Below are 24,485 nucleotides of genomic sequence, written 5' to 3' on the forward strand. Positions count from 1 at the left end.
ATATCTAATTACCACAACGAAACTTAGAAATTTGAACTTAAGAACAACGGACTTAGTAACGAACAATCGCGCGGCTTGTGGTGTTTCGGGTGCTAGTAGACACCCACGTTGATGTTAAAAATGCGCGTGATTCACCATGACAGAGTTAAGAGAGTTTTCTACGGTCACTTTGGAAACTTTAGTATCTCAACGATGAAGAATATTAGCGCTACAGTACAGTCCCACACATAGTTTCGACAATTTGTAACTACTCGAGGATCAGAACCACAGTGGCCGAACTCTAACAGCATTTATACTGTATTGGGTTGAGCTCTCACAGCATCTTGCGCAATGGGCCTCACCAGCCCAAACTTTTATCGTTGGAGCTTTTGTCCGAGCACAAGCATCAGTTCCAGGGAAGGGATCATCGTGGCCTGTTTTGCTCTTCTTTTGTGGTATTTTTGTGGGCAGCGGCCATTGTTTTACAAGAGGAATCGCCAATTACAATCTCCTCTGAAGCTATAATATTATCTTGAGTAGTGATGATGCGAGGTTGGTTGTAGTCCCATGTAGACTATACGTACTAGACAGTGTGTGCAATATAGTCAGTGTCAGAGCCTATTCAACAGGCACGTGTTGCAGAGAACTTTAACGCCAAAAACAAAAGTTAAACGATCAGCGGTATGTTGGAGATCCATATGCTCTACGTGCATGCATTTGATCAAGAGAAAGGGCTTGTCAAGTCAAGTAATTCACCGTGTAAAGTAGTAACATCTGATTAAATTCATATGTTCTTCATCATGTTGACTCGGGGAAAGTTACTTTATCTGGAGCTTTAGCGAAATATTAGTGAAAATTTCATTGTTTCTTGACGACATGCCTCTCCTTTTCTTTTTGCCTTCTTTTGCACTAAAGAAGCAAATGGAATGTCTTGAATATGTTCGTCTTGTAATGAAGGACTTACAAAAGTTAGTTGCCTTTGCATAGATAGTCCAAAACAAGTAGCATGGACATGCAAAAGGACAAGTCAGCAAAGCTCACAATGGGCGTGGCTATTTTGTAGTTTCTCATGGACCAAAAACCTTTTAACTACAGCCAAGCCGTCGTATCCACAATCAATACTTAATGATTGTGGATATGACGGCTTGGCTGTAGTTAAAAGGTTGCTCTGTCCTTACGTGTTGTTCCTGAAAGTCACTTTGCTTTATAGTCACAACAGAACAAAAGAACAAATAGGATGGTGATCTGGTTCTCCAACGAGAGTTTGAGCTTTTAAGTGCTGATGAGAAAGCAGAAGCGGGATCCATTTGGCGGCTGAAAGTAGTTGACCTGAAAGAAATTGGTCCGTGCATTTATCACACAATCCAAATAAGCCTCACTCGTCAGAATGAAGACAATTGCTCTGTGCATTAAAGTATGTGCTGATTCAAGAAAGTAGAAAGATCCAACTTTTACAATGAAGACAATATTCTGCATATGCTGATGTTTCAATATCATTCTGTCTTGTAATGTTCAGTAGAATTGAAAATATTAAAGCCCTCCTAAGTCCTCCTTATATAAATTCTGGGGCCAATTTAGCTTCCAGCAGGCAAGTACTTTGAGCTGCTTAATGCAACCACCTTCATTTGCTTGTGTTTTGCTGTTTTATATTAGCATTCCCGCTAATCTTCATCCTCTGTGGCTCGTCTAATTAAGGCACACATTTTGCTGCTGCTACTTGTAACTTTGCTTGTGGTGAGCTCAGAGGCCCGGTTTCCTCTTAAGTTCTCAAAGATGGAGAAGAAGATTGATGGCCAGGAGATTTTGGATAAGTTAGGCTACAGAGTTTTGAAGTTGGAGTACATTAGGAGGAGGATGGGAGCAGAGATACAGAGAGCGTCACCAGGAGGACCAGATCCTCAACATCACTAGCAATCATTTGTCATTAACTTCATATTTCTACCCAAAGTTTCTATTAGCACCCAAAGAAGAGAGAAAAACTCTCTATTTGGAAAAGAATACCTCGCCTGCTTCTTAATTTCTTTTTGAAGTGCTAAGAAAGTGAGTGCAAGATTATTCACTTAATATTTCACTAATGCAAAAATGAAGTTGGAAGATCTTTTGTTATTGTTGATGTTTTCTATCCTCAAGTGTGTGATGATAGTTGCTTTGTGAAATGTAGAACAATGTCAGACGAGTTAAAACATTCGGGACAGTACTTGGCCTTTGGCAAGAAACCCATTAATGCTCGGTCCTGTAATATGCAGTTGGGCAAGAGAATTTTCCGGACATGATCCTTCCAACTAATCTTTTTACTAGTAAAAGTGCAACGGCTTAGTACTTTATGCTGCTCCAAGAAAGAAAATCCTTTGTTAGTTTTCGTAGTCTTCCTGTCAATTAAGTCATATGGTTATGTGAAGCCTACTCCTCAAGTACAGCTTGTGCCATTGGCCACAAAAACGAATACAACACCGACAAATGATGCAAAATTTCTGTCTTGCTTCCCCAAAAAAATGGGGAGATCAGTCTTTCGTTCCCCAGTTACTGATTGGCAAACTTGATCCCCTTCTCAATAGAAGATTTGAGCTCAGGAATCAGGCTTTCCAACCCTTGCTTCTCAAAGTCAGACATAGGACCCAACTCCATAACTTCCTCCACGCCATTCTTTCCAATTTTCACCTACAAAGAAGACCAAATAGTCAACTCACTGCCCATGCTTTTAATGAAAGTTAGAATGATCAGCTAAAAGTGATAAGGTTCCGAAAAGGGAAAGGATATGCACATAAAAATGAACATAGTGTACTTGCACTAGCCTAGCCTAGCCGACTTCAGGGTCCAATTCAAAGTATATTAGTGCTTAAATATGAAGCTCCATCAACATCAGGCTTCAGTAGGCGTATCTCGAATGCAGACCTTATGAGAGTTCAAGCTACGAATCATTACACTAACCAACATAGACCAAGTTTCAATATCCAGCTTTTTCCATTTAGTCGTGTTAAGATAATATCTGCACTTGTTTTATTGAATACAAACAGGCTTGACTTTCTACTTTCCATAGCGAGATGGAGATGACAAACCAGACCATCCCAGGCCCCTAATAATATTCTTAATAAAGCACACAAACCAAGTGAAAGCCCCCTCAGACATAAAAATAACTCTTTTAAGAATTTCCACAGTGAATCAATCACCTTAGAAGCAAAGAAAGGAAGTTCAGTGATGCTAGACTGCACAAAGGAACATTCCACCACATCGGGGACACCATTTAGGCCCTTCAGGCAAGCATCTGCAAATAATGCTCCAGCAGACCTGCCAAAGATGCAAATTGAATCCACCGAAATGAATTTTAAGACCGCGCCAAAGTTAAAAAATCAAAATACAGGGATGCAGAATCTTCTTGATTTTGTCAAATAAATAAGAGACCAGATGGCGGTGGACCCACCAGCCAAAAACATCAGCATCTGTGCAGATGAACATGGAGAGAGAGAGAGAGAGAGAGAGAGAGAGATCCTTCATCTCATAGTTAGAGCTGATGGAACCGCTCATCTAAGTTGTTGCAGTAAAATTCTAGTTTAAGCAAAAAAAACGACTCAGATATTCAGACTATACATCTCATGACCTAATTCAACACTTACGCCATGGACAATATTGCAGATCCCTTTCCGGCCTTTGCTTCCACAACTTCCGTCCCTCCATCTTGTGTACGCTTGGTAGGTGCCTTGATATCTTCGTCCGCCAAATTGGCCTTGGGTACAGCCTATAAAGCGAGAAATAGTAATCAAATTACCTACGTATACGCTCAAGGTGTTGCAGACAAATATCTATCTTATATTTCAAAATGAATGAAAAGAAGGGAAAAGCAAGTACTTGAGAAAACAGAGGGAGGATTGTAATGCCCGCATGACCACCAACAACAGGCACATTCACCCCTGCAAAGAATATGACAAAGAAGGATTCACTGAGCAACTTAAAGGAGCAACTTTTTGAATGTCCTAAAACTCGCTTGCACTTTTTTCAATAAACTTTTAAGGTTTTTGATGAACCTGTGCTTTGAAATTTTATTTGGGCCAAAAGTTTAGCCTCTCCCCTTTTCTGGCTTTCACGTTCCTCTACTTTACATAGAGTTCAGACGTAATCGATTGGATTTAAGTTTTGAGTTGCACTTGCCGTTTCAAGCGTTTTCAGGTGCAATTCGTGCGACTTGAATCTCTTAAATTACTGACGTACTGAGTAGTTCTTCCATCTCTAAACTCTCAACACTTTCAAAACTCTTGTCGTTTTCGTTTCCTCTAATGTGTTTTTGTCTAAGCTACACTGCCCCTGCCACACTACTTTTCACAAAGCATTTTGGGTTCGTATAATTCATTCATTCATGCGCATCGATTACAATAGTGAAAACGTTGGGTTGGCGTGGGCATAAACATGTGTGATGATGTCATGTATTGCGTCATGGAACACACTTGTAAAATTTACTAATCCGTTTGACTCCAAAAAAAAAAGGAATTTACTAATCTAATGATAATAACGTATACTAGTCACTTCTAGATGCATCACATTATTTTTCAAAGTGATAAGTTGTTAACATGGCGATTGATTTTCTTTGTACCCTAAAAAATAGTGAATTGTGGCGAATGATTTCTATGTATCAATCCATTTTCTCAATGCTCCATTAGTGAATAATAGCATTTATAGGAATTCTTCCCCGGCATCGCAGAAAAATAAAAACTCCTTCATTTGATTGGAAATAAAGACTCAAAATTTAGAGCTATCAAAAGCAACAAGTGAGAAGAGAGGAGGAAGATGGGGAAAATTGTCCATACAATTCTAAACCTATTATACAGAGCCAAAATTGGTCGGCGACCCTTTTTGGACAATTTTCCCGAGGAAAAAGAGATGGCGGCTTAAGGTAAGAAAGTCTAAAGACTGAGAGCAAGAAATCAAAGAAACTCGGCGGTGTCATCATTCATATCTTTGGAAAGCGAAACCAAAAGGGTTTCTTCTGAATCTCGACAGAATCTCAGAGCAAAGATTTAGGATGGAAATCTGTTCATGCTTTGAGGCGATAATGGGGTGTTGAACTTCACCACGTCGATGATGGGTGAGTGAGGACAAATGCGGCCATGACTACCGAGTCATTAGCAATGACTAAGCGCACACCACTTCAACTTGGCAAAACATTACAGACAAGAATGGGCGAGGGTGAATGTCAAACCCAAAAGGTTTCCTCATTCGCTCGCTCACCAACCAAAGGGGCAAGGGTATATATGTTCCGTCAGGTTCAAGAAAGCAAGAAAAACATGTTTTCGAGTTTGAGATTAGACTTGGGTTGGTGGAGAGGAGAGCTCCTTTGCTAAGATTGGCGGCGGAAAGTCGCCACCTGGCATTATTGTGCTATCGGGGAGGATCCACCGTTTCCCACCGACGTCGGTATTTGAATTCAATATCATGTTTTGAAGTCAGATTGCATAAGGCCAAGGAAAATAAGGGTTTTCAGAAGAAACTAGAGCTCCTGATTGTTGTTTTCCCGTTGAATCTCCCTCTTTTCTTTTTTATCACAAGGAAACAAGCATGCACTGAGTCACTGACCGAAAAAACGTGCCGCCCCTCTATCGGTTTAATGCGGATCCACACATTCCGCTCCGAATATAGTATCAGGATAATGACCAATATAAATACATCCCCACGCCGGTTCTTGGTGCATCACTTCACCAAGTTAACCTGAGAAGAAACTGAATTCGGCTTAGATTAGATGGCTTCACTGAGGTCCTGGCTCTGACTTGCGATGCTTCTACTTGCGTTTTCGTGTAACGAAGCAAGAACGCCCAAGGCATTGTCAAACAGCGGAGGCAGGACAAGGGTGGAGATCGCGAAACAAGTCCTGATAGGTTACGTGCAGAGGAAGGAGGAGATGGAGTGGAACATCGACTCGAAGCGGGCTGCCCCCGGAGGACCTGATCCGCAGCATCACTGAACCCCGGTTGGGACGTTCCACTCAAGAAGGGAGATTGAATCGGCGAGCTTTACGGTTTACATGGCATACTTAGGATGCAAATTTGTACTTTGCTTGTCGCTATTTCTCTTTTTTAGAGAGAAATTGCACCGTCTGTCCTCTTTTACTAGAATAAATGCCAATTCGGCACTGCGCCTCGGCAAGTCTTTACATCATTTCGATGATTGATTGTTAGCTTGACGTTGGCGGGAACTAGTTGTTTTTAACAGAAAGGGCTTGAGTTTAAAAAAGAACAAGCATTAAGAAATAAGGTTCCCCCACTATATTGATGGTGCATATTGGTCTTTATACGGTTAATCTCCATACAACATCAAGATTAATGATTGTTATATGGGTGCTCCACTAGAATGCAGATTAAGTTTCTTGTGATCTTGCTCTTCAACTCGTGATTAGTGGGTGTACTTTTCCACTAGGCATTTGAATCATGGAGAGCTATTGCTTTTGCACAAACGACAGACAATGATCCCAATCAAGCAACCTTGCTTGCTAGCGACCAAAAAAAAAGTTCCTTGCTTGCTCTCCGATAAAGGATTAATTGGTAATTGGGGTACTTATGGAGAAATACTTGCGTCCTTAATTAATTTCTCCTGGACCAAATCAATCACATTTCGGAAATCCTATTAGCACTGTAATTTAAGAAGAAAACCTACATGTTCCTAACCAGGAAGGCCGAGAAGTAGTAGCACAACTAGGGACTCAGCGTGTGTCTGGGAGAACTTTGGAGGTGTATTTGCTCAAAATAAATAGTGTTTGGTAGAGTAAAATAAAGAGATTTGCTTTTGATCATAAAAGCTAAAGCCCCACCGAGGACAGCCTCACCGCCCCATCCATCGGCCCAACACGCCATCGCCCTTTCTTCCCCTGGCTCTACATCTTGACCCGACCATGAATCAGTCTCTCCATCTCTACATCTATCATCATTCTTCCCCTTTGTCCTGCTTCGTGTCGCCATAGCCGTTGACAAGGGCAACAAGCCTCAAGTCTCCAACTTAGTTGCACTCAACTAGGGCTTGAAATTGAGCATGAGCCTTAGTCTCGAAATTGTCATGCTCGATCGAAATCTAATCTTGGATCTAGGGTCGCTTGAGCCCTAAATCTCGAATCTTGGGCTCGCTCGATGTTGGATCGAGGTCAATTCGAGGTTGATTGGGTCGGTGGCGAGGTAAGTGGCCTTTTTTAAGGTCCAAGGCTGTCACCAACCCTAGGCGGAGCGGGCTCGCGGACCCAAGCCATGAGCGATGCGGGAGGTAGAAGATAGAGGCTAAAAGGGCTCGTTGGTGCGGCAGTGATTGCGGGTGGAGTCCAATATTAGACTAGTCGGATGTGGTGAGGTCGAGCAATGGCGAGGCGGAGGAGAGAGGGGAAGGAGAAAGAGCGTGCTTGAGGTGAAGGTGACACCGGAATACAAATAATTTAGTGATGGCAAGATAGGAATACAAAAATATTAGTGAGGACAAGATTAGAAGGAAAAAATTCACTCAAGCCCTGAAGTAGCATTTTCAGAATACTGAAAGGTAAAGCTGGTTTGGAGTTGCATTATGCTTTCAACATTTGTAAAGCTCACCTTTGGCTCAAGGGCCTTTAAAATTTAGTTGCCAAACATCTCCTCTTTGGCTCAAGGGCCTTTGAAAACCCAAAGAACTTTGAAAATGTTCTACCCAATGCACCCTAAAATGTAAAATTAAAAGGCATTTGGTTCATAGAATCGATGATCGACGCTGTGCTAACAAAGGCCTATCAATCTTCTTTTTTCTTGATTAGTAACGCGTATTTAATTACCACAACAAAATTTAGAAATTTAAAGGCATATCTAATTACCACAACGAAACTCAGAAATTTGAACTTAAGAACAACGGACTTAGTAACGAACAATCGCACGGTTTGTGGTGTTTCGGGTGCTAGCAGACATCCACGTTGATGTTAAAAATGCGCGTGATTCACCATGAGAGAGTTAAGAGAGTTTTCTACGGTCACTTTGGAAACTTAGTACCTCAACGATGAAGAGTATTAGCGCTACAGTACAGTCCCACGCATGGTTTCGACAATTTGTAACTACTCGAGGATCAGAACCACAGTGGCCTAACTCTAACAGCATTTATACTGTATTGGGTTGAGCTCTCAGAGCATCTTGCGCAATGGGCCTCACCAGCCCAAACTTTTATCGTTGGAGCTTTTGTCCGAGCACAAGCATCAGTTCCAGTGAAGGGATCGTCATGGCCGGTTGCTCTTCTTTTGTGGTACTTTTGTGGCCAGTGGCCACTGTTTTACAAGAGGAATCGCCAATTACAATCTCCTTTGAAGCTATAATATTATCTTCAGTAGTGATGATGCGAGGGTGGTTACAGTCCCATGTAAACTATACCTACTAGACAGTTAGTGCAATATATAGTCAGTGTCAAAGCCTATTCAACATGCACATGTTGCAGAGAACTTTAACGCCAAAAACAAAAGTAGTTAATAGATCAGTGGTCTGTTGGAGATCCATATGCTATACATGCATGCATTTGATCAAGAGAAAGGGCTTGTCAAGTCAAGTAATTCACCGTGTAAAGTACTAACATCTGATTAAATTCATATGTTCTTCATCATGTGTGGCTTGGGGAAAGTTACTTTACCTGGAGCTTTAACCAAATATTAGTGAAAATTACATCGTTTCTTGATGACGCGCCTCGCCTTTTCTTTTTGCCTTCTTTTGCACTAAAGAAGCAAATGGAACGTCTTGAATATGTTTGTCTTGTAATGCGGGACTCACAAAAGTTAGTTGCCTTTGCATAAATAGTTCAAAACAAGTAGCATAGACATGCAAAAGGACAAGTCAGCAAAGCTCACAATGGGTTATTTTGTAGGTTCTCATGGACCAAAAACCTTTTCAGGTTCCCGAGAAATCATTAAGTATTGATTGTGGTTACGACGGCTTGGCTGTAGTTAAAAGGTTGCACTGTCCTTACTTGTTCCTGAGAATCACTTTGCTTTATGGTCGCAACAGAACAAAAGAATAAATAGGATGGTGATCTAGTTCTCCAACGAGAGTTTGAGCTTTTAAGTGCAGATGAGAAAGTAGAAGCGGGATCCATTTGGCGGCTGAAAGTATTTGACTATGTGAAAGGAATTCTTAATATTTTATTATTCAGAAAAGTTATATATACATAAGTGATTAGCAACAAAATAACCCAACAAAATAACCCTAAGAGTCCTAAAGACCAATTTACCCTTTATACTTTGTCGCGACCGCCCTTAGGTGTCAACATACTTCTAACACTCCCCCTCAAGTTGGAGCATAGATATTAATCATGCCCAACTTGTTACAAATATATTCTATCATTCCATTACCCAGAGGTTTAGTAAAAATGTCTGCATGCTGTTCATCGGTTCTAATATGACCGGAAAGAATCACTCCACTCTGTAGTTTTTCTCGAATAAAATGACAGTCAACCTCAATGTGTTTTGTTCTCTCATGAAACACAGGGTTGGAAGCTATATGGACAGCTTTATTATCACACCATAGAGACAAAGGAACTAAAGTTTTAAAGCCTAACTCAGTTAACAACTATTGAATCCACACTAATTCACATGTCACCTGTGCCATGACTCTATATTCTGACTCATCACTGGAGCAGACAACCACACTTTGTTTCTTACTCTTCCATGACACCATATTTCCTCCAACCAAGTTACAGTAGCCGATGGTTGATTTCCTATCATCTGGAGATCCTGCCCAATCTGCATCAAAAAATCCTTCAGCTTTTCCATGACCATGATTTTGATAAATAATTCCTTTCCCTGGAGCTTTCTTCAAGTACCTCAAAATCCGAACGATTGCATCCCAATGAGATGTACGAGGAGAAGACAAAAACTGGCTCACTATACTAACTGGAAAGGCAATGTCCAATCGAGTAATTGTGAGATAATTCAGCTTACCTACTAGTCTTTTATATCTCTCGGGATCATAAAAAATCTATCCTCCCTCAGCAACCAGTTTAACCCCTTGTTCCATGGGTGAATCAAGAGGCTGTGATCCCAACATACCTTTCTCAGTGAGCAAATCCAGGACATATTTTCGCTGTGACAAAACAATATCTTTCCGTGACCGTGCCACCTCAATCCCTAGGAAATATTTCAATTTCCCTAAGTCTTTAGTTTGAAACTGTTAATGAAGATAGATTTTTAGTTCAGCTATACCAATTAAATCATCTCCCGTGATGATAATATCATCAACATACACAGTCAAGAACAACTTGCCTCCCCCTGATTGCTTATAAAAGAAAGAGTGGATCATTGCCATATCTAGATAGTCCAAAAGAAAGTATAGCCTAAGAAAATCTTCCAAATCACACTCATGGAGATTGCTTCAAATCATACAAAGACTTTTTAATTTGCAAACCAGTCCTCGAGACTCCCCCTGAGCAACAAACCCCGGAGGTTGCTCCATATAAACTTCTTCATGAAGATTACCATGCAAGAAAGCATTCTTGACATCAAGTTGAGACAAGGGCTAGTTATGTGTTGCAGCAAGAGGGATCAAAATACAAACATAAGTAAGCTTGACAACAGGAGAAAAAGTATCAAGATAGTCAACCCCATACACTTGAGCATACCCTTTTGCAACAAGTCGTGCTTTTAAGCGAGCAAGAGAATCATCAAGATTGACTTTCACAACATACACCCACCGACAACCAATAGCAGTTTTGCCTGAGGGAAGAGGTACAAATTCCCAAGCTTGATTAACCTATAGAGCCTTTAATTCTTCTTCCATAGTTGTCCTCCAGCCAGAACTTTGTAATGCCTCAGCTACTGACTTGGGTATAGGATTTTGTTCAACAGCACTAAAAGAAAGGAGACACAGAAGAGTATGAAATAAAATTTGCAATAGAATGTTGAGTACAAGTACGTGTACCTTTGTGATGAGCAATAGGAAGATCAAGATCAGACACAGGAGGAGGATCAACTAATGGTGGATTTGGCACGGAAGATGACGTAGTAGTGACAGGAGGAAGAGGGGGGGCAGTAGCTACTCGAGGGCGCCAAGTACAAACCTACAAAGAAGGTGGTTCCTGTGTAGGTACTGATTCAACAGCTGGAGAAGTTGATTGAATCTTAGTCACATGTAAATCTTCATCCAACTCAGAAACAATAATTAGAACATCATGATAAGGAGTGGATTCAAAGAATGAAACATCAGCAGTTATAAAGTATTTTATCAATAATGAAGAATAACACCGATATCCCTTTTGAATACAAGAGTAACCCATAAACATACACTTGATAGCCCTGGAATCAAGTTTTGATACTCCGGGTCAATGATCCCGGACAAAACAGACACAACAAAAAATACGGGATGGTAAGTCAAATAGTGACTGATTTGGAAACAAAGTAGAAAAGGGTATACCACCTCGCAAAACAAAAGAAGGCATGCGATTAATAAGATAACATGCAGTCAGGACAATATCAGACCAAAAAAGTTTTAGGGACCTTCATCTCAAATAACATAGATCTAGTAACTTCCAACAAATGTCTATTCTTCCTTTCAGCAACACCATTATGTTGTGGTGTATTAGGGCAGGAAGATTCCTGAATCATACCATGTTGAGTCATGAAGTCAAAAAAGGGTGCAAAAAAGTACTCCTTAGCATTATCAGAATGCAAAATTTTAACATGCACACCAAACTGAGTATAAATTTCAAATATAAATGCACGAAATATAGAAAATAACTCTGAACGACTTTTCATTAAATATAACCAAGTGACTCTGGAATAGTCATCAACAAAGGTAACAAAGTATCTAAAACCTAAATTAGAAACCACATGACAAGGATCCCAAATATCTGAATGAACTAACAAAAAAGGAGATGCTCCTTGTTTAATGACTCAAGATGGATAACTGACACGATGTAATTTGCCAAGTTGACATGACTCACACTCTAAACTAGAAATGGACTTGAAGATGGAATCTAACTTTTGAAAACTATGTAAAGAAGGAAGACCAAGACAACAACGGATCTAATGTGGAGATGTAACACTAGAGCACGCAATGGAAGGAGCATATTCAAGCACATATAGCCCCCATACCTCACGTCCTTTACCAATCGTCCTCTTCATAGCCAGATCCTGGAAAATACAAGAATCGGGATAGAAATTTACTTAACACTGAAAGTTTTTAGTAAGTTTACTAATAGACATGAGATTAAATAGAAATTGCGGAAGATAAAGCACTGAGGATAACGGCAATGAAGAAGTGGGATGAACAATGCCAATCCCTTTAACATGTGTAGATTAACCATTAGCTATAGTAACTATGGATGAAGATGGAGTGAGCGAGGAGAATATACCTGAAAGACCCAACATGTGATCAAAGCTCCTGAATCAATGATCCAAGGATGAGAAGCAGCTGAAAGGCATGCAACGGCATTACCTGTCTGTACCAAAGTAGCAGTGGAAGAAGCAGGCTGTGAAGTCTGAAATTGATTGTACAACGCAAATTCTTCATTAGACATAACCACTACCTTTCCGTCGAAAGATTGTGGAGAAGAGTCAGTACCCAATGTAGTATTTGCAAACTATTATTGCTGTCCTAGTCTCCCATGTAACTTGTAGCAAAATTTCTGTATATGACCAGGTTTGCCACAGTAATGACAAGTCCATGTAGCCCTTGAGCTATCAGTAGACAGGTGGGATTGTCCATAAATATTTTGCTGGCCATGATGTCTCCCTGTTCCTGTGCCTCAGCCTCCCCCTCAGCCCCCACGTCCATTAGAACCTCCACAGTTTCCTCCATCTCTCCTACTTCCACTACCAGTTCCAGATTGGGACACAAGCTAAACTATCTACTACAGATGTGGTATCCTGAGAAGTCTCACGAGACACTCGAAGAATCCGAACAAATGTATCTGTGAGTGATGCAATGGTCTTTCCACCAATAATCTGAGACGTAACAGTTTCATATTCTGGACCAATACCTCCAAGGATATGTGCATCAACAAGATCCTAATTTACATCATATCTGGGCTTAGACTCAGTTAAGTGTCTATGTTGATATCTACCCGTCAAAGTAAGCTTCACGACTTTCTTCCATTGATGAAAGTTAGCATTACCCTCAAGTTTCTTATTAGTAATTCGATTAGATGAAGAGGAAATCACCTCAGTCATCGCAGCATTATTCTTCTCCGGATCACCCTCATCTGTACTCTTTCTAGGTCACCCATTCTCCAATAATAATAAAAGATTTTCACAATATCTTTTTTTAGGCAACTCAACTCCAACAATTCAATAACCCAATACAATTGTAAGTCTCCACGACCCCCAAACACCACCAATTAAAAGACCAACCATTACCTAAAATTCAATTCAGCACAGTACCCAATAGGAGTGTCAATGGGTCGGGTCGGGTCGGGCCGAGTCTCCATGATATCCGACCCGACCCGAAACCACATAGTGACGCGCTTGACTCGACCCGACCCTGCCCGAGACCTGCAACGGGTCGGGTCGAGTCGGCCCAGGTCGGGTTTCGGTTCTTCTCTCTCTTTTTTTGTGGCAAATAGAATGGAAATGTGTGTGAACCCGAATAGCAAATAGTTATGGAATCACCACCCTCACCTTCGCATTTCCCCATTTATTCTTATTACAAATAGATTGGAAATGAGTGCTTAAATTCATTTCCTTGCGTGATTAACTGAAAACACCAACTAATCAACTGAACTCGCAAAGTTGAATGTGTCATGCGTGGTATGGGCTAGGTGATGTTAAGTACTTGCAGAGCATACTGTTGCAACAACACAATGATAAAGAAAACATTTAGGGTACCCGAACCGACCCGCAAACTTGTAGCTAGTGACTACCATCGATGGCCGCTAGCTTGGATAGGTGGATGTGCACTTGACCTATGTGCTAATGGTGAAAAGATTGGAGTTGAATGTTAGCAGGGTAATCCTCCTACTAGCATTTCCAACAATTCCTCCACTAAAATGGACAATTACAAAGAAAAAGATACATTGTTGAAGTGCCACCAAGTTCTCTGCAGCACTTCACCCTAGTATGTTCAACAACCCATTTGACAAAGATCTTGTCATGTGGCTATGCATCCTCATAGCTCATAGTCTAAACCACATCTGTATCTCCAAGCCTCTAAATGCCGCTTCCACTCGTACTTCATCTTAGCAGGAAAAGTGTTGATCAAGGGCCTTCACAATCGCACAACTAGTTAATTCAAAATGTAAAATATGAAACCAAATGCAACTTCAGCTATTTCTAGGCTTCTAGCTAATAGACATAGAAGGCAAGAGATATTTTTTTGCCAGGTAACCAATTCTAGCTTTGGGTTCATTTTGAAGATGGAACTTAACTATGGTCTGGATAGAAGAGACCTACCTAATTACAAGGTCAACAAATCTAGCTGAGGCGGCGAGTCGATCAATCCGACCCCGGTGCTATCACGACGACCACGTCCTGCAAGTCTTGATGCTTGACCTTTCTTCTGCATTTGACCACGAAATGTTAAGGAAGCTTCTCAAATTGCTCCCACAAATTGCAATAGGGATAATGTTTTTGAGTAAACTAAGAGAATCCCAAGATTTTTCATTTTACCAAGAGCAGCGGATTGGGGTCAGCTCCTTTTCTAACAAACACCCTGCAAGCCTGTTTCTTCTTCTCCTCTGCCCGCATTTTGGTAATGCTGGGCCTGTATATGATAATGGTCCTACCAATCTAACCAACAACAACTAATCCGGTGAGTCGGTGACCAACTCCAGTTGCTTCACAACCTCATCTAGGTCACCAGGACAAGTCTTGTGTAATTTGATCTAGGAAGCAAAACAAGTAATCTAAAGCACAAAACACAACTAATCTTCGCAAACACAAGCAGTGTCGCATTGCACAACTTGTCTTGCAGTTGTTTCACATTGAAAGATTACCATGTTTAGTTCGCAGCCATTAGTAGCATGAAGTAAGGCAAACCAGTGACCAGGAAGAAATGAGTTTAACCTCACTCAACATCCAATGAAGCTCGTCCCTAGCTTCCGATATCCTCTCTCTGTCATTACTACTGACCACAAAGATAAGTCCCTGGGTGTTTTGAAAATAGTGTCTCCACAGGGGTCGAATATGCACTTAAGCAGATCCATATGAGGCAACCAAATCTTGCACAAGGCATTAAAGACTTGGCAAAGAACATCACGCTTTAAGACCAAGAAACCATGGAGATGCATGAAATCACACTCCGACAATGCTTCCACTCTCAGACATAGAAGTAAATCCTAGTCGATAACACAGATTAAACTAAACTAGCCAAAACAATTGTCTAATTTTTGCAGATGAAACCCTTCCCTAGAACTAAAAAAACCAAAACCCATCAACTATTGAAGATCTTACCTAACAATTACCCCTCGAAAACCCACGATGCAAGGTCTTTCTTCTCCTTCACACTCAGATCAGGCACTTTCCCGCCCGTCCTTGGCTGCCCATAGGCCAGTTCTGGCACTTCTTCTTTCTCTTCTTCTAGAAGCTCGCTGCCCGCATATCCGTCGTGGCCGTCGTCTTCGCCGAAGATCTCCCCCTGAGGAACCACATCTGTCGAGGCCTCCGGATGCAGAGATGGTGTTTGAGTGAATGCTGCAATGGACGAGGAAGAGGAGAGAGGATGACAACAAGCGAGGCGAGAAGGAACGGAAGAGAACGAGGGTGGAATGGAAATTAGGGCTCGGAATGGGATAGCGTGTTTTTGGGTAGCGGTGTCAAAAGACCCGCGCCGGCCCGACCCCAGCAATACCCACTCCTGAAAGGCCCTATCCGAAAAAGACCAAGACCCGACCCCAAAATACCCCAAAATTTTGGGTAGGGTCAGGCCGGGTCGGGTCGGACTGGCGCGGATTTTTTTGACACCCCTTGGTACCCAACTACCCATGAATCTCAAAAACAGAGGAAGAAACCCTCTTAATTCCAAACTCTATCACTGCCGACAAGTTTCCTCAATGCACCACAACATTCAACACCCACAACATCTAGTGACATCCAGTGCAATACTTTAACAAAAGCGACTTCAGGTATTCATGTGTTGGCCAAAAGATTACGGAGCTAGTGACAAATGGATCATATTAATTCATGGGGACACAAAGAATCTAGTAACCACAGTCAGCGATGGCGAGGTAGCGCAAGCAAAGACAGCAAGCACATCGCACAAGTTGTAAGAGCAGTGCGAGGGTTGCGCGAGTCCCACGAGCAACGCGCGAGCAGTAGAAGAGCACGCACGAGAGCTAGGTTCGCACGAGAGCAAGGTTCGCGCAAGCAGAGCGCGAGGGTTGCACGAGTGAGGTTCGCGTGAGGGTGGAGCCCGCCGCGGCGGCGGCGGCGATGATGGTCGACGGTTCCGGCGGCTAGTCGACGGCGGCAAGTGGATTAGGGTTGAGAGCCGAGCTCTAATACCATGTGAAAGGAATTTAAAAAGGATATATATATATACATCAGTAATTAGCAACAAAATAACCCAACAAAATAACCCTAAGAATCCTAAAGACCAATTTACCCTTTAAACTTCTAACAGACTTGAATGACATTGGCCCGAGCATTTATCACACAATCCAAATAGGCTTACTCGTCAGAATGAAGACAATTGTTCCGTGCATTAAAGTTATGTGCTGATTCAAGAAAATAGAAAGATCCAACCTTTTACAATGAAGATAATATTGTGGGGCTTGGGTCCATAAGAAAGTAGTATTCTGCTTATGCTGATATTTCATTATCATTCTGTCTTGTAATGTTCAGTAGAATTGAAAATATTAAAGCCCTTAGTCCTATAAATTCTGGGGCCAATTTAGCTTCCAGCAGGCAAGTACTTAGAGCTGCTTAATGCAGATTGCAACCACCTTCATTTGCTTGCTTGTTTTGCTGTTTTACATTAGCATTCCCGCTAGTCTTCATCCTCTATGGTGTTGGAGTTGGCGAATACTTCGGGGACTCTTGTTTCTCATATCGGGCACGCCCACATGAGTTTAGGGAAATCGAAGTATGATCCGACGATATGTGACCCCTGCGCATGAAATGCAGGAGTTCGGGGGCAACGCCCGACACAGGGGTCCCGCTGACCGGACAGTGGGCGGGGGTTCCGCTCCCCGGTGAGCGGACGGCGGGAGCTCGGGGGCAGCGCCCCCGAAACAACATCAGGTTTGCTGACCCGTTTATTGTGGGATCAAAGGGATTTGGATAGGCTTGGGTTTTGGGCCCATTTTAAGTCCTATATATATTATATTCGTATGAGAAATCATTATGACGAGTGGTAGTGGTTGTAAAACCTAAATATCATAGTGGAATCCCTTTGCAGGACGTAGCCCTATTCTGGGGTGAACCTGAGTAAACTCGTGTGCCAAATTTTCTATTATCTGTGTAATTGTTCTAATTCGGTTCCGATACAACCCTATCATATGGCTCGTCTAATTAAGGCACACATTTTGCTGCTGCTGCTACTTGTAAATTTGCTCGTGGTAAGCTCAGAGGTCCGGTTTACTCTTGAGTTCTCGAAGACGGAGAAGAAGATTGATCGCCAGGAGATTTTGAATAAGTTAGGCTACAGTGTTTCGAAGTTGGAGTTCAGTAGGAGGAGGATGGGAGCAGAGATACAGAGAGCGTCACCAGGAGGACCAGATCCTCAACATCGCTAGCAATCATTTGTCAATAACTTAATATTTCTGCCTAAAGTTTCTATTAGCACCCAAAGAAGAGAGAAAAACTCTCTTTGCTAAAGAATACCTCGCCTGCTTCTTAATTTCTTTTTGAAGTGCAAAGAAAGTGAGTGCGAGATTATTCACTTAATATTTCACTAATGCAAAAATGAAGTTGGAAGATCTTTGTTATTGTTGATGTTTTCTATCCTCAAGTGTGTGATGATAGTTGCTTTGTGAAATGTAGAACAATGTCAGACGAGTTAAAACATTCGGGACAGTACTTGGCCTTTGGCAAGAAACCCATTAATGCTCGGTCCTGTAATATGCAGTTGGGCAAGAGAATTTTCCGGACATGATCCTTCCAACTAATCTTTTTACTGGTAAAAGTGCAACGGCTTAGTATTTTATGCTGCTCCAAGAAAGAAAATCCTTTGTTAGTTTTCGTAGTCTTCCTGTCAATTAAGTCATATGGTTCTGTTCCTGTCAAATTAGATTCTGCATCATCCTAGTTGCAGCGTATGCATCAGGGCAATTCATCCCAATACAAGTCGAGTGAATCAAATCCAGGGAAGCCATTTCACCTTATTGAATTCCTACAAAGCTAGCGAGTAAATCTAATTTGCCCTCAACAGTAGGGAGCTGTCAATTCATGAATAGAGGATTGGGATTAGGAGAGTAAAGGGTATGACTTGATCTTCTTGCTTGTGGAAAAATACCTAGTAGAAAGCAGAATAATGCCTCAACATTCTTTCTTCATGCCATGACAATTTCATTGCCCAAGCTGCAAAGTAATATCAGCAGATGCACAAATCTTTATATTACGAGGGTTTTAAACATAGAACTGTGTTAAAATCGCATGTTTCCAGGACACTCTTCAGATCCTAGCGAGGTATGTTATGCATAGTCTCTCCTAAGGAACCACTATCTATATGTTGTTCCCATAGAAAGTAGGTCTGAGCTATAGAAATCATCAGTAGAAACCTAGAGATTTCAAATACTCACCCGGAGACTGAAAAAGTAGTCATGAAATTTTCAAGGACCATATGAACTATAAAGGATAAAGTTCATTGTATTACAGTGCATAAATTTTCAATGGCTGAGAGTACTTCTGCAATATACCAGAAATAGTCCTAACAATCTGTGGGAAGAGGATACTGGCAGTATTGGGAGTTTTTCATGCAAAGGAAGAATCGCTCATAAGCAGATGCCATTTTACTCGCTGTAAACAACGAAACTGCACGCTGCTCACAGACCTTGCCTTTGATCCGTAACTTCTTCGTTCCATCTCGCACTACCGACTCCAAGGCTTCAACAAATGACTCCACATTGGGTGAAAATGTGTAACCAAATTCCTCACTAACAACTGCTGTCCCAACAATGCTAGGATAGTTCGGCGTCAAAACCGGCTTTCCACATTTCATTGCTTCGATCAGTGTCAGATCAAGTCCTTGAGGCCTCAATGTGGGGTTTACAAACACATCGAGGGCATTATAGAACTCGGACAGCTCTGAAGGATCCAATGCCCCTAAAACCTTTACGGTGTGGCCCAATTCAGCATATCTTCTTCCCCAAGGACCAGATCCAGCAACAAGCAGAAATACGCCGGGATGGCGCCTTGTGAAGGATGCAAAGGCCTCATAGAGAAGCGGATGTCCCTTGTCGCGGACCAACCGGCCTGCCACTCCCATAACAATGGTTGCATTTTCTGGGACCCCATGCCTCCTCCTGAACCGGGCCCCGGCTACTAGATCATGCGTGAACTTCGTTTCGTCGACCCCATTAAGAATTACATGCACTTTCCTAAGCGGAAGTTGGTAGATCTTGACCAAAACGTCGGCGGCATTGTTGCTTATACATATGTGCTGTGTATAGCTTGGGAAGAACCTTATCTCGTCCAAGAGCCTTGGCATCGCCTCCTGGAGCTCGGTCATGGGCCCTGGCAGAAGGCTGTCGGGGTTGGACAGAAGTTCTTGAAACAACTTCGAGTGCATGATCTCGTACCATATCCCGTGCCAAGTCACAGCCACGTTTGCTACCATTTTTGCACGCCAGTGCGGGAGCGAGACGCTCTCAGTATGAACATAATCAAATGGTCCGTTCGCATTCACTTGATTGAATATCTCGAATGCCAAAGAACAGTTGACTGAACCATGATCGTTGGCCGCAAAATGGACATGGAGACTCCCTTGGTGGATATCATGGTGTAATTTTCTATCAGAAGGGACGGTGAATATGTGGATCTCGTGGCCTCTAGCAGCCAGAGCACGATATAAAGTCTCAGCGTGCCGCTCCATGCCACCGGGGGCAGCGTCAACTGGCCATGTCTTGGAGAAGACGGCAAGCTTAAGCTTCTCGAGAGCTGGTCCAAAACAAAGGTGGTTCCAGGGGAACCTGGCATCTCTAAGGTCTCCATTAAAGCGGGTATGGTCAGTACCGAAGAGTGGCTCCAGACCGCGCCTAAAAGGCACCAAGAAGAGAAACAAGGAGGTGAAGATAAGAGCTAGTGCAGAGTGTCTGAAGCAGAGCAGCTTAGATGACGATGAGTTTTTGTAGGACTGATGCTTCGAGCCCATTCCTAGAATCCAAAAAGAAAGCAATATCTTCTGTCCAGATTGATGAAACGATCTTAACTCGTGATCTATCTGAGACTAACCCTTTTTCGGCCATTGATGCCGGATCTCCTCGAGCTTGCAAAACATTTAAGGAACCGCACATGGTGGCAAGGGGATTTGTCAACTTTTTTATATACTTCGACGTTTGAACCTTCCTAGGATGTATTTTATGATTTATTTATTCCGTAGGGTATGTGAAAGTTTGGATCCTAGAATTTTTTATTGACCATGCATCTTACCAAACGAAGTCAAGACAAAAGCAAAGTGAGGATCCAGGACATCAAAGAAATGGCCAATTAGTTAATCCTTCTTCATACTTTTGCCACAAGAACTTGGTCACATCCCTAGAAAGCTCATAAAAATCTTCAAATAAGGTCATTTCAAATATCAAGATTGACTTTAGTGGATGCTATCGCTAAGGTTTATCTACATTTTGAGAAATGACATGCCCATATTTTCCTTTTTACGGTATCTTACAAAACTCTCCTTAAATTACCACCGTTTTTCTATCTAATCTTAACACGAAGCATGTCACCCTTCGTCTGTATTCTTCCACTGAGCTCGTGAACTTGACCATGGCATTAAATTACCACCGTTTTTCCATCTAATCTTAACACGAAGCATGTCACCCTTTCGTCTGTATTCTTCCACTGAGCTCGTGAACTTGACCATGGCAAGAAGGCCGACGACGTCACTGAAAAATGTAAACCTCGGCTTAGAGGACTTAAACTACGCGTGGAACTTCACTACATCCCCATCTAATCCCTGTATCAATGTTGCATCATTGACATTCAGGAGTTTCTATGATGTGAATAAGCTCCCAAAACCACGGCAAATGAATGAAATCGCAAAGATAATGACTATGCCAGCAATTCAAAGATCCTCAATCAATGAAAGTTGTCTAAATTGAATGGAGCTCAATGTCAATGCCCCTCCATGTGTGAGATCAATAATTATTTAAGATGTTCATATGAAGCCTCCTACTCCTCAAGTACAGCCTGTGCCATCGGCCACAAAAACGAATACAACACCGACAAATGATGCAAAATTTCTGTCTTGCTTCCCAAACAAAATGGGGAGATCAGTCTTTCGTTCCCCAGTTACTGATTGGCAAACTTGATCCCCTTCTCAATAGAAGATTTGAGCTCAGGAATCAGGCTTTCCAACCCTTGCTTCTCAAAGTCAGACATAGGACCCAACTCCAAAACTTCCTCCAGGCCATTCTTTCCAAGTTTCACCTACAAAGAAAACCAAATAGTCAACTCACCGCGCATGCTTTTAATGAAAGTTAGAATGATCAGCTAAAATTGATGTGGTTCCGAAAAGGGAAAGGATATGTGCAAAAATATGAACATAATGTACTTGCACTAGCCTAGCCTAGCCGACTTCAGGGTGCAATACAAAGTATTTTAGTGCTTAAATATGAAGCTCCATCAACATCAAGATTCCATAGACGTATCTCGAATACAGCCCTTATGAGAGTTCAAGGCTACAAATCATTACAACCAACATAGACCAAGTTTCAACACCGAGCCTTTTGCATTTAGTCATGTTAAGATAATATCTGAACTTGTTTTTTCGAATACAAACAGGCTTGACTTCCTACTTTGCATAGCGAGATAGAGATGACAAACCAGACCATCCCAAGCCCCTAATCATATTCTAAATAAAGCATACAAACCAAATGAAAGACCCCATAGGCATAAAAAGAACTCTTTTAAGAATTTCCAGAGTGAATTAATCACCTTAGAAGCAAAGAAAGGAAGTTCAGTAATGCTAGACTGCACAAAGGAACATTCCACCACATCGGGGACACCATTTAGGCCCTTCAGGCAAGCATCTGCAAATAATGCTCCAGCATACCTGCAAAAGATGCAAATTGAATCCACCAAAATAAATTGTAAGACTGGAGCAAAGTTAAAAAATCAAAATACAGGGATGCAATCTTCTTGATTTTGTCAAATAAATATAAGACCAGGTGGCGGTGGACCCACCAGCCAAAAACATCAGCATCTGTGCAGATGAACATGGAGAGAGAGAGAGAGAGAGAGAGATCCTTCATCTCATAGTTAGAGCTGATGGAACCCCTCATCTATGTTTTTGCAGTAAAATTCTAGTGTAAGCAAAAAAATGACTCAGATATTCAGACAATATATCTCATGGCCTCATTCAACACTTACGCCATGGACAGTGTTGCAGATCCCTTTCCAGCCTTTGCTTCCACAACTTCCGTCCCTCCGTCTTGTGTACGCTTGGTAAGCGCCTTGATATCTTCGTCCGCCAAATTGGCCTTGGGTACGGCCTATAAAGTGAGAAATAGTAATCAAATTACCTATGCATACGCTTAAGGTGTTGCGGACAAATATCTATCTTATATTTCAAAATGAATGAAAAGAAAGGAAAAGCAAGTACCTGAGAAAACAGAGGGAGGATTGTAATGCCCGCATGACCACCAACAACAGGCACATTTACCTCTGCAAAGAATATGGCAAAGAAAAATTGACTGAGCAACTTAAAGAAGATTAATCAATAAGTTTATTTTATTTGAAATAAAGAAAAAAAACCAATAGCACATAGCAACCAAAAATAAGTGTGACTTCTGATAATAAGCTCTACAATCGTACCTCCAACAGGGACTTTAGCCTTCCCAGCATAGAAAGTTTTGGCCCTAACAACATCAAGGGTTGTCACTCCAAAAAGCTTCTTCTCATCATAGGTCCCTGCCTTCTTAAAGACCTCAGCAGCAATTGGCACTGTTGAGTTCACAGGGTTGCTAATCATGTTCACAATTGCCTGATCACATGAACATAGTCTCCAATAAACATATGTTTCAGAGAATTCCCAAGGATACTTAACTACATAGCATATACGACACTGCTTTACAGCATCTTGATAGGTCAAAGGACACTTCAGACACAGAGCATATAACACTACCCGAATTAGGTAAAATACAGGTGATTCTATGATATTGATGACCAAATTAGAATGACCAATGACAAACAAAAGAGAAAAAGATATATAGTCACATATACTTAAATTGTCGTAAAATTTATAGAGGAGATCGGAAAATCATATTGTCAAGACTCTCACTGGTGGAACATAGAATACTCACATGCGGGCAGTACTTTGCGATTGCAGTACACAAGGACTTGACAATGCCAGCATTTATGTTAAAGAGATCATCGCGGGTCATCCCAGGCTTCCTTGGCACACCAGCCGGAATAATGACAACATCCGATCCCTCCAAAGCTTGCCCAAGCTGTTCCTCACCCATATATCCAGCAACCTATGATCATCGAACAAAACAAAATGAGCTGACGTCACCGCATCATATTTCAAAGCCGTATTGAAACGAGGAGCTCAAATGAAGCTATCCTAATAACTCTGTCTGCCTAAAAAGACAGCTATTTCGCAGATATCAGAAGTCCAAGATGGAGAATTAATCATGGATTATCCATCACGCAACAAAATCCAACTAATAGGGGAGATGCTTCACCGAAGTAGCTCATACCATGCGGATGTGAAGCATATAAATATGATTCCTGAACATGAGGGTACTGGTTGAACGTCTTCTAATTCAATAGAAATGGCTATCATCATCATAAGCTAATCAACCAGGCCAGGCAAACGCAGACGAGGCACGGGAACAAATTAGCCAAAAATCGTTTGCTTTGGGGGAAAATCATGCGGTCAAGGGCATATACAGACTAGAAAGAGGTTGCTAATCACGTACAGAACCCCAAACAAACATGTATAGAAAATCCGAGATTCAACCAAAATATAATAAAACTGATCGAGAGAGAGAGAGAGAGAGAGAGAGAGAGAGAGAGAGAGAGGGAGGGAGTGTGTAGAGACCTCAGATCTGGTGTTGACGTGACTGACGTCGGCGGCGACACCGGGAGTGCCGGCGATATCGTAGAGGGAGAGCTGGGAGACGAGAGGGTTGAGCTTCATGAGGAGGGCGAGGGGTTGGCCGATCCCGCCGGCGGCGCCGAGCACGGCCACCTTCCGCTCCGGCACCGACTCCGAGCTGTAGGGGCGGCGGAGGAGGCGCGGCTGCGAAGGGGCGGCGGAGGAGGACCTCGATCGGATCAGCCTCAACATTGAAGTCCTCATCTTTGACGAAGATGGAGAATGGAGAACGGAGAGAGAGAGAGAGAGAGAGGGTTTTAGAAATGGTGGAGCGAGAGAGGTCGAAAAGCAAGGTCGAGGCGGAGGCTTTTAGTTTATATATATGTATATATATATATATATATGGAGCTT

The 24,485-nt window shown here is 42.0% G+C and overlaps 2 protein-coding genes, 1 long non-coding RNA gene and 1 pseudogene across 4 annotated transcripts; 1 reads left to right on the forward strand and 3 right to left on the reverse strand.

Moving 5' to 3' along the window:
• Window positions 1–2,380: 2,380 nt before the first annotated feature.
• LOC115663930 (malate dehydrogenase, mitochondrial) lies at window positions 2,381–24,438 on the reverse strand. 2 transcript variants are annotated; one of them, XM_056311223.1, is made up of 7 exons: window positions 24,078–24,438; window positions 23,335–23,508; window positions 22,847–23,015; window positions 22,635–22,696; window positions 22,403–22,524; window positions 21,968–22,085; window positions 2,381–2,637 (listed from the first exon to the last, which is right to left on the reverse strand). In XM_056311223.1, exons 1-7 carry the CDS (start codon window positions 24,336–24,338, stop codon window positions 2,500–2,502), a joined length of 1,044 nt encoding a protein of 347 aa, XP_056167198.1. In that variant the 5' UTR covers window positions 24,339–24,438; the 3' UTR covers window positions 2,381–2,499. The 2 variants fall into 2 exon arrangements, with proteins under 2 accessions (XP_056167198.1, XP_056167197.1); XM_056311222.1 differs by lacking the exon at window positions 2,381–2,637 and adding an exon at window positions 21,059–21,460.
• Window positions 11,665–14,620, reverse strand: LOC115662620 (uncharacterized; annotated as a pseudogene).
• Window positions 14,908–15,619, forward strand: LOC130138121 (uncharacterized). The gene is made up of 2 exons (XR_008816531.1): window positions 14,908–15,051; window positions 15,319–15,619. It is a non-coding gene; the product is annotated as an uncharacterized LOC130138121 (long non-coding RNA).
• Window positions 18,692–20,264, reverse strand: LOC130138120 (uncharacterized). Its single transcript, XM_056311221.1, has one exon. The coding sequence runs from the start codon at window positions 20,181–20,183 to the stop codon at window positions 18,741–18,743; it is 1,443 nt and encodes a 480-aa protein (XP_056167196.1). The 5' UTR covers window positions 20,184–20,264; the 3' UTR covers window positions 18,692–18,740.
• Window positions 24,439–24,485: the final 47 nt, after the last annotated feature.

The sequence above is a fragment of the Syzygium oleosum genome, unplaced genomic scaffold (genome assembly GCF_021117445.2).
Source record: "Syzygium oleosum isolate NSW1041296 unplaced genomic scaffold, Sole_v2.1 Sole_v2.05, whole genome shotgun sequence".
In the NCBI taxonomy this organism is placed as follows: Eukaryota; Viridiplantae; Streptophyta; class Magnoliopsida; order Myrtales; family Myrtaceae; genus Syzygium; species Syzygium oleosum.